Genomic DNA, 9,134 nt, shown 5'->3' on the forward strand with positions numbered 1-9,134 from the left:
ACATTCTGGGAGATGGAGAGTAAGAGACACTGCTCTATACACAGCGGTCGACTTTCACCAGCCAGCCTGTGTGGCCTATATCGAGGGCCCGGGCTGAGGACACCCGAGCGCCGCACGGGGCCCATAAAATAGATTTCACTTACTTTCAGCGACTCTCCCCATGACGGCTTGCAGCAAGGTTTTTCTGGATCCATAGTAACAGGATCAATTTTCTTTTGAAAGAGTAACAGAACGCAGTCCATGATTCTCATAATAAGATGCGGGGGCTTTGCAAGTTTCCTGACCGTGGCAATATCGTTCGGTTTGATAGTCTGTATTGGGGGTGAGGAATCAATATTTTTGTTGTTGTTGAGCAGTGTTCATAGTCATGTGGCAATCTAATACTTTTAAATAACAAAAGCAGAGAACTTTAAAATGCATTTTCTCCCCAAACCCTGACATTATCGCCTTAACCATTTGCATTCCAAGATTTTTTCCTAGTAGTTCTTTCACTGTGATTCTAGGATTTATGTTTATTTTAGTGTTGTTTTTTCCCCTCTATTGCCCTCAACTAGTTCCTTGGAATATCACTACCATTCATTGTCCACCCAGCAAAAAAAAGCCTCAGTGATGGGAAACATGTAGATAACTTGCATCTTCAAAGCACAGAGACTGTCTTATGTGGGGATAACAAAGAGGAGCAAGGCCGGAGTAGCAGAAGTCTCACCTCCAGCCTGCACTTTGAGGGCTGCCCTACCCATGGAAGGGGGAGGAATTCAAAGGAGACAAGTGAAGTTATTATAACATCTGCCTCCTAAAAATGTTTTTTGACAATTTCTGTATGTGAGCTGGGTTTCGAATAAGTCATTACCAGACATTCAAAGCAAGAAGGACCGGGACATCCCATAAACCAAGAAAATCTCCTAAGACCCATTTGATTCAGTGATCTCTCTCTCTCTCTCTCTCTCTCTCCCCCTCCCTCCCTCCCTCTCGTCATCATGGAATCCATAAAGGGAGTGGGGATGAAGAATGTGCCCTGGTCACTGTCACAATTTTATTAAACGATGATCATAAATTTATTCATTCATATAACAACTACAGCCATTCTCCCATATAAAACAAACAAACAAAAATAGCTCTGTCCTCATATTTTTTCAAGACAGAGAGAGAGACCACAGTTCCCCTAAACTAGGCTTATATGTCATAACAGAAGCTCAGGGTGATGGGCAAATGAAGGAGAGCAGGGAGATCAACATTTCCTGGGCATGGTGAGGTCTGAGCCTGGTCTTGAAGGTTAGGTGAAGCATTCCTGGCAGAGGGAGAGACTCATTTAAACACCATGATTTTCCAAAGGCCTAGAGCTTTTCCTGTGTGTCTGGTCCTGTTGTGTGGGCACAGACAACGACAGTTCAAGGAGCAGAGAGAAGCCAGCTTAGCAGCAGCAGCAGCAACACGAATATTCATCGAGTATTTTCCACGTGCCCAGCAAACAGCACTCATGACCTTTAATGTTTACACTGAGCCTCCAAGGATCACTGAGGAATTATATCCCCACAGAGACTCACGGAAGGTAAGTCAATTTACTTAAGATGTGGTGGCCCCGAGAGGCAGATGCCGGTGTGCCTGCCTCCAAAGCTGTGCCCTCAGAGCCCTGGATGCCTGGCTGGGGACTTATCCTGAGAGCAATGGGAACCCCATGGGGATTTCAAAGGGGCTCGTGACAATCTGAACAGGGTTCTAAGTGATCTGAATCCCTTGTGCACGGCTTAGGCATTAATCGCCAGTACGGTTCCCGGTTCTCACGGAAAGCCAATTTACAGGAAGCAAAGAGTAAGTTATAGGATGTAAAGACTTAAAAAAATTGGAACTTGGAAAACTTGATCCGTGAAAAGATTTGTTTCCAGACTGTTTCGTGATTACAAAACTTCTAGTTATTTCATGCCGGGGAACGCAGTGCTGCAAGGACCTGTGTCGGGGGGACAGCAACGCGCTACTCACATTCAGGGCTGCTTCCGCCTCCTCCAGAGCAGGCCGAGCGGCCTCGAGTTTGCTCTCAGCTTTTACTTTTTCGCTGTCAATTTCATCCACGATTTTTTGGGCTTTGTCTTTCACCTCCTGCACCTCGTTTTTCACCTTGGCTGAAGCCTGAGCACTTACTGTGACTTCTGCTAATACCTGTTAAATTGAGGAAACACATGAGAACAAACAGAAACCTCAGAGCAGCACTTACAGATTTAAGTACTGAGAGAACATTCATTCACTAAAATGTAAAACATGAATAAGAGCAAGTTTATTCCCCATCTAAGATATATATGCTTATTTTAGTCCTCACCCAAAGATGCTTTTATTGGTTTTTAGAGAGAGAGAAAGGGAGAGAGAAACATTGATGTGAGAGAGAAATATGGATCCATTGTCTTTCTTATGCACTCTGACCAGGGATCGAACCCACAACCTAGGTATGTGCCCTGACTGGGAATTAAACCTGCAACCCTTTTGGTGCATGGAACAACACTCCAACCAACTGAGCCACCGGACCAGGGCTGAGTCACCTATATTTTAAGGTGTATTAAAGTACACCTTAAGCAGTCCTTGCAGTCTGTTATTTCCTAAGCTTTCTTCAGGCTTAGAATATATAAATAAACTAGAGGCCCCGTGCACAGATTTGTGCAGGGGGGTGGGAGGGAAGGGGTCCCTCAGCCTGGACTGCGGGGATTGGGCCTAAACCGGCAGTCAGACATCCCTGAGGGTTGTAGCAGTGAGTGAAGTGGCAGGAAGCCAGGGAGGAGCCCGAACCGGGCCGGGCACAGCCCAGCTCTGTGCTCGGTGCTCTCGCCACGCTCTCACTGCTCCTTAGCACTGCTGCAGAGGTGGGAGAGGCTCCTGCCACCGCTGCTGTGCTCACCAGCTGTGAGCCCAGCTTCTAGCTGAGTGGCGTTCCCACTGTGGGAGCACACTGACCATCGGGGGCAGCTCCTGCATTGAGCATCTGTCCCCTGGTGGTCAGTGCATGTCATAGCGAACGGTTGTTGTTGTTCAGGTTGTTCCAGTCATTCTATCATAACAGTCATTTAGGCTTATAGATAGATAGATAGATAGATAGATAGATAGACATTTAACCTTTCAGAAAAAATGGTATTTCTACTGTATGTAATTTCTAAAAATTAAAACAATATAAGTAAGTGTAATGGAGTAAGATCAGAAACCATATTAAGCTTCATGTAAATAACAATAAAAATAGCTCATATTTTGCTAAGTGCCTACCATATGCCAGAACTTTGCTAAGTGCCTCTCTTGACTCTCTCCTTTCAGCAACTGGATAAAGGTCAAGATTTAAGTATTTTTTAACTTCACCAGCTCCCTATCTTATTTTTCCCCTGCTTGACACGAGCTTCAGATGAGACTTGGGGCATCCTAGAAACCTAGAGTGTGCAGGACCTTACCACATATAACTACAGCCAAGCAGAAATGTCATAAACAGATGAGGGAGAACAAGAGAGACAGAGCCAGAGAAGAAAGAACAGCCTTACACCTGGTGGGCTAGACTAGCTTAGGTATGCCTTGGTATGAGTTAAACAAAATACCTAATGGTCGTTGGGAACATTATCTTACCAGAAATAGTCTAAGTCTATACCCTGTAAGCTTCTGAATGCTTTTTCTCTAGTTTGGAAAAACGTTCCTCACCGCTCGGGATAAAACAAATGCAAACTCACTTCATCTGCTTTCACAGACGCCACTTCCAATTCCTTCTCCTTCACCGCGAGGTCCTGCGAGAGCTTCGCAACCGATTCGCTTGCCTCCATGAGCTTGTCAAGACCTTTACAAATGCACAAATGTACACGCTTGCTAAGTCTATCCATCCCCCTCCATCAAATATTTATTCAACATTTGCTACTCAGAAGGCACCATATAAGTACTATAACAAACACAAGGTAATTAATTATGGACAAATGCTTTAAAAATGCACCTATCTTGGGAGCTACAACCCTGACCATATTTCTGAGGGCTTCAGCAGGGAGTGAAGAAAATCGCTCTGGTGGGAGAATATCATCTGGCCAAACTGAGGGGAAGTCACAGGGCCGCACCGAGAACGTCAGTGATTGGACTTGCCTGAGAAACGTGCTTGACAAACCTACACTCCCCTGGGCTTTGCAAGTAATTCGCGGCTGTCATTTGTTGCCTTTGAATCCTATTGCCTCTGAGATGGCAAATGAGACGCATAATCTAGTAACATTCTTGTTGTCCTCTTCACTATGAAAACAAAAATAACCGCTAAAACCCGTGCACCTGGCTCTGTGGCTTCCAACACACTGGAGAGGACAGCAACCAGCCAGCTTCCTCACCTCCCAACTGGGCTCTACGCAGAGGTGTTTAGTGAGTGTTTAGCATCTGGTCTCTTGACAGGGGAGGGGGAGAACTCATTTGTATGTTTCCGGCGTCCATGGTGTAAATACTCCCACGGGCTGATGTCAAGCTACCGAGAGGTCCTCAGTGGCACACTGAGATATTTCTACCAGGCAGGTAGAATGGACATAACCTCAAGAACAATAATAATAGCAAAACAGAGGAAAAATAACTCAGAAGTGGTATGTTTTGAGTAGCTTTTGCCTTCACTTTTAATAGACTTTATTTAATTGTAAGTTTATGTAATTTAATTTTAATAAAGGCTGAGTTTAACAACCAGGTCAGACAATTCCTAACCAACCGCAGCACATGGAGTCAGCAGCGAGCTGGTCCTGAGCCTCACGCAGAGCCGCTGCGGGAAGGTGAGCGAGAGGACAGCGAGGAGCTTTCTCCCGCTGCTCCCGGCATCCCTTAACCTCCCGCCCTGGAGCTCAGTTAGGCTCCGTGACCCGGTTTCGTGTAGGAGAAATAAAAGGACAGCACTAACTAACGTATTTTGGAGTGTGTGGGTCAGATGCTTTCTGGACCTATCATTGATTCCGATTTCTATTTTTTCTACTTATATATACTGAACACGCAGAAAACCATCACTCACGTAAACTCTCTCTTTTTGTTTTTGTTTGTTTGTGTTTATATTTTTCCTTTGTTAGAAATTTGAGAAGCATTAACTTCACAAAGTTTATACAAATTGAGGGAAAATGCAATGAAACCAGAAATTGAAATTGTGGTCAGTTCCCAAGAGCTGGCTATTCCCCAAATGACCGTGGTCACTCGCTGCCCAACCAGTGGTCCCAGAGTTGAAGGAGCGGGGAGAAATGGTCTAGAAAAAAACAGCCCACCTGCCTGGATTTTCTTCCGCCCAGAGTTTCTGGACAGGTCAGAGCAGCCTTCAGCGCCTTTCCTCAAATACTCCGTTACTAACAATAAAGTCCGTCTTTCACTTTTCAATCACAGCAGCAGCCACCAAACACAATATTGGGGTCCCTATCAAACAAGCCCGTACAGATCCCATGCTGCTTACCAATATTCATCCGTTCAGCCTGCTCATTAATAAATTTCACCTTTTCCGTGTAAATGTTTTTATAACCGTTTATAAACGAGAGGTAAGATTTGGGAGTCACGTGTGCTCTCCGGCGGTACCTGAAAGAGAAACAGAGTGAGCTTCGTCTCTGCGTCCCATGACCTGCCACACAGGTCGGAGTCCCTGCTCTTCCCACGAGAGTGAGTCACTGGTAGGGAGGCAGGGATTGTGAGTGGTTTCCCTGGAGATGAGATGGTGAGACCATTAAATATCTATCTTGACTTTTTTGGGGTCTTTGACTCCACTCTTACTCCACTTTGGGCTTGTTTCCTCATCTGGGGAACTGATGGGGGAAAAAAAATCACTGCTGTACACCTGCCAGAATTTTGTGAAGATAAAAAATATACATAAATAGCAAATGCGCTTTGCAAACTTTAAGGTTCTGTGCAGATATCAGGGATAAGTGAGGTGGTTGAAGTGTTTTCTTCTCGACTGATATTGGCTACACACCTCTTCACAGCCGGGCAGCAGCTGGTGGTCGCCTCCGGGGGCCCACCAGCTGCTCCCTGCACTCCTTGGGCTGCCCTTAAAATCAAAGCAGCCACGCTTGAGTCAACACTCACCTCCTTATGGGCTTAGCATAGTACAGTGGGGCCTTGACTTACGAGTGTCCCGACTAACAAGTTTTTTGAGGTACGAGCCATCTCTCGGCCAATTTTTTGCTTTGAGTTGTGAGCTAAAATTCGGGTTACAAGCCAGCTTCAGATACCCCACCGCTAGTTGGTGCAGTGAACGTCACAGTGAACGCCACAACATCAGCCCAGCATCACGTGTCTCACTCGTTCACTTTTTGATTTGACATACGAGTAATTTGAGTTACGAGCTCCATCACGGAACAAATTAAAATCATAAGTCAAGGCCCCACTGTAATTATATTTAACAATAGAAATAAATAAAAATAATAATTTTATACGGAAGAAACTCAAGTCAGAGAACTCCACACATACATAAAATCATTTTACCTTTTAGATTAATTTTGTACTCTTGGCTTTCAGAAGATTTTTAACATTAAAAATATTTCAAGAACTTGGCATATAGATGACTATCATTAAAGTGTTATGAAAATATTACATTCGAATAAACTTCTACCGCCTGAGAGGATATGAAAAACACACCAAGTTTTTCAAAAATAGACATGGGTTTCTGTAGCTCTATGAAGGTGAGGATGTCTCTCTACAGGTAACAGTGGCAGGAGGAGTTCAAATGAGGTAGAAAGAAAATCGTCCTCACAGTAAGAATGAGTGCACATGAACTCACCAGAAGATCATCTACAACTAACAGTTCAGGAGGGGTGGTCTAGGTAGAGTTTCTCATACCCTTTGCGAGATAGGGATCCTCTGGAAAATCAGTGAGATGGAACCCAGAGGGTCCCTCTGCAGAACAGACATGGTCTTTCTGGCGGGTCCAGAACCCCTGTGGCCCACCCGCTAACCCTGAGGGAGAAGCCCACTGCTCCAGAAATGCAGGTCGGCTCAGGGACATTCACATCTGTCAGTCCAACGCAGAGACAGTCATGCTGGGGGGAGGGGAGGGGAGCTTCTAAACTGTTGACACCACCTTTCACATATGAACACCCTCGCTGCTACTAGTGAGTCGCTTCTTCTACAGTCAATTACAATTTTGTTTCACAATTATTTGGCCTAAAAACATGATGAAACAGGCATCACTTGATCAGACTAAGTGATGCAAATACAAAACCTCAGTGTTCTTGTAACAGAAGGCAGCGATGAAGCTTTAAAACAGCGCACTTCTTTAATCACAATAAATAATGCACTTGAACAAGAAACTAATTTTAAATGGTTTGTGATGAATAGTTAAGTCATTTTGGGGGGGAAAAATTAAGTACACAAAATAAAGTGATTCATTAAGCATGTGTTTCTTTGAGGCCTAGAAGAAAGGAGGTACTTAAATATGGACACCAGTTAATTTTTAAATCTCGTTATTTTACTACCCTTTCAATCCATCACCACTGGAAAATCAAAGCAAGAAAAAATGTAAGTGCTGCTGGGACCCTGAGCTCAGCACGAGCCCTTTCCTGGATGTTCCAGGCGATTCCTGCTAGGAGTGAACTTAGTGGTCCTGCAGCTCTCGTGCGTATGCAACGTCACCTACCTTTGGAAATAACTTTCACAGTTCTCTGAAACCATGTCATGGAAGAGGCCCATCGTTTCCACAACTTGTCTTTTGATGTCAGCAGAGCAGACGATATTATAGCCTGAAAGGAAGTAGGAGGCCACGGCGACCAGCGCCTCCCTGGGCCAGCGACTGAACCAGTCCATAGTGCAACCTGATATCAAGCCAGGGAATTTCAAAGACCGGGCGCGGAACTTCTCGCCAACCTATCACAGCAAAGTCGGGAAGCATTAGAGACACAAGCGGATTATAACTTAGCTAGAAAGAGTTGTGTGTGCATGCTAAGTCAACGGTGTGACATCACAATTTATTAAAACTCTTGGGCTGCATTAATAAAGTGTCCAACCAGGGGAGTGAGGGCATGAATGGGAGTGGGGTGGGAGTGGGGGCAAAGGGAGGATAAGGACACATATGTAATACCTTAATCAATAAAGAAAAAAAATTATTAAAAAGAAGAATTAACTGCGGAACCGGTTTGGCTCAGTGGATAGAGAGTCGACCTGCAGACTGAAGGGTCCCGGGTTCGAGTCTGCTGGGGGCACATGCCCGGTTGCGGGCTCCATCCCCACCCCTACTAGGGTCTTTCCACATTAAGGCCAATAAAAAAAAAATCTTAAAAAAAATACAGTGTCCAGATGCAGGGAGGTTACATTTCCACACCCTTCCCGTTTCTAAAACTACATCTGCATTCTTGGATTCCATTCTAGGAGCTGCCTCGTAAGAGTAAGAGCAAACTGACAGAGAGACGAGCAGGACATGAACCGCCTGGACCTGAGAGCAAGTGGGAATAGCAGAAGGAACAGGAGGTGTTTCATCTAAAAAGGAAATAATTTAGAGAGTCTGCAAAAACTTTCTCCAAATATGAGGAGCTGTGTGTGGGAGACGTTTGGGCTCATTCTACAGGACAGAAACAGAATCACGGGGGAGTAGACAGATCAAATTCAGTTGATTCTAAAGAAGACCTTCATGGCTATTACATTATCTAGAAATGAAGCAGCTGCCTTATAAATTAGTGAGCCTCCCCTCCCCCCCTCCCCCGCCAGCAGAGCTGACCAACAGAACTTTCTGGGGAGATGGACATTTTCAGTAAGTGCTGTCCAGCCTGGTAGCCACCAGCCACATGCAGCTATTGAGCATCTGAAATGGGGCAAGTAGGACAAAAAATTGGATTTTTATTTTCAATTAATCTTAATCAATCAACCTCTAAATAGCCATACGTGTCTACTGGCTACTACTGGACAGTGCAGTGAGCTACAGATGCCCAAACGTACATCAGGGACATTCTAGTTGGCCTGTCTGCATTGGAGGTAGAGCTGGACAAGATTACACCACCAACTCCCTTCCAATTCAAATCATCTATGCATTTAGGTGATGAAAGTTGCAGCCTACGCAATCATTTCTCATGAGATGAAATCTTAAATTATTACACTCTGATATGAGATTTTGGGCCATGGAGACTGGTGGTAGTAAAATGTTGATTTTATTTCAATGTAAATAAAATTACATTGTGTCCAGCCAGGGGGGTGAGGGCATGAACGGG

General features: G+C 44.7%; 1 protein-coding gene across 1 annotated transcript in view; it reads right to left on the reverse strand.

Annotated features, from left to right (window-relative positions):
- DNAH8 (dynein, axonemal, heavy chain 8) overlaps positions 1-9,134 on the reverse strand; it is a 294,659-nt gene that overhangs the window by 120,196 nt on the left and 165,329 nt on the right. The window contains exons 64-68 of the mRNA XM_006775895.2: positions 7,574-7,800; positions 5,402-5,520; positions 3,690-3,793; positions 1,978-2,154; positions 144-311 (exon numbers count right to left, since the gene is read on the reverse strand). Coding sequence (XP_006775958.1) covers positions 144-311; positions 1,978-2,154; positions 3,690-3,793; positions 5,402-5,520; positions 7,574-7,800 — 795 coding nt within the window. The remainder of the gene's footprint in view (positions 1-143; positions 312-1,977; positions 2,155-3,689; positions 3,794-5,401; positions 5,521-7,573; positions 7,801-9,134) is intronic.

This window comes from Myotis davidii, unplaced genomic scaffold (assembly GCF_000327345.1).
Source record: "Myotis davidii unplaced genomic scaffold, ASM32734v1 scaffold289, whole genome shotgun sequence".
In the NCBI taxonomy this organism is placed as follows: Eukaryota; Metazoa; Chordata; class Mammalia; order Chiroptera; family Vespertilionidae; genus Myotis; species Myotis davidii.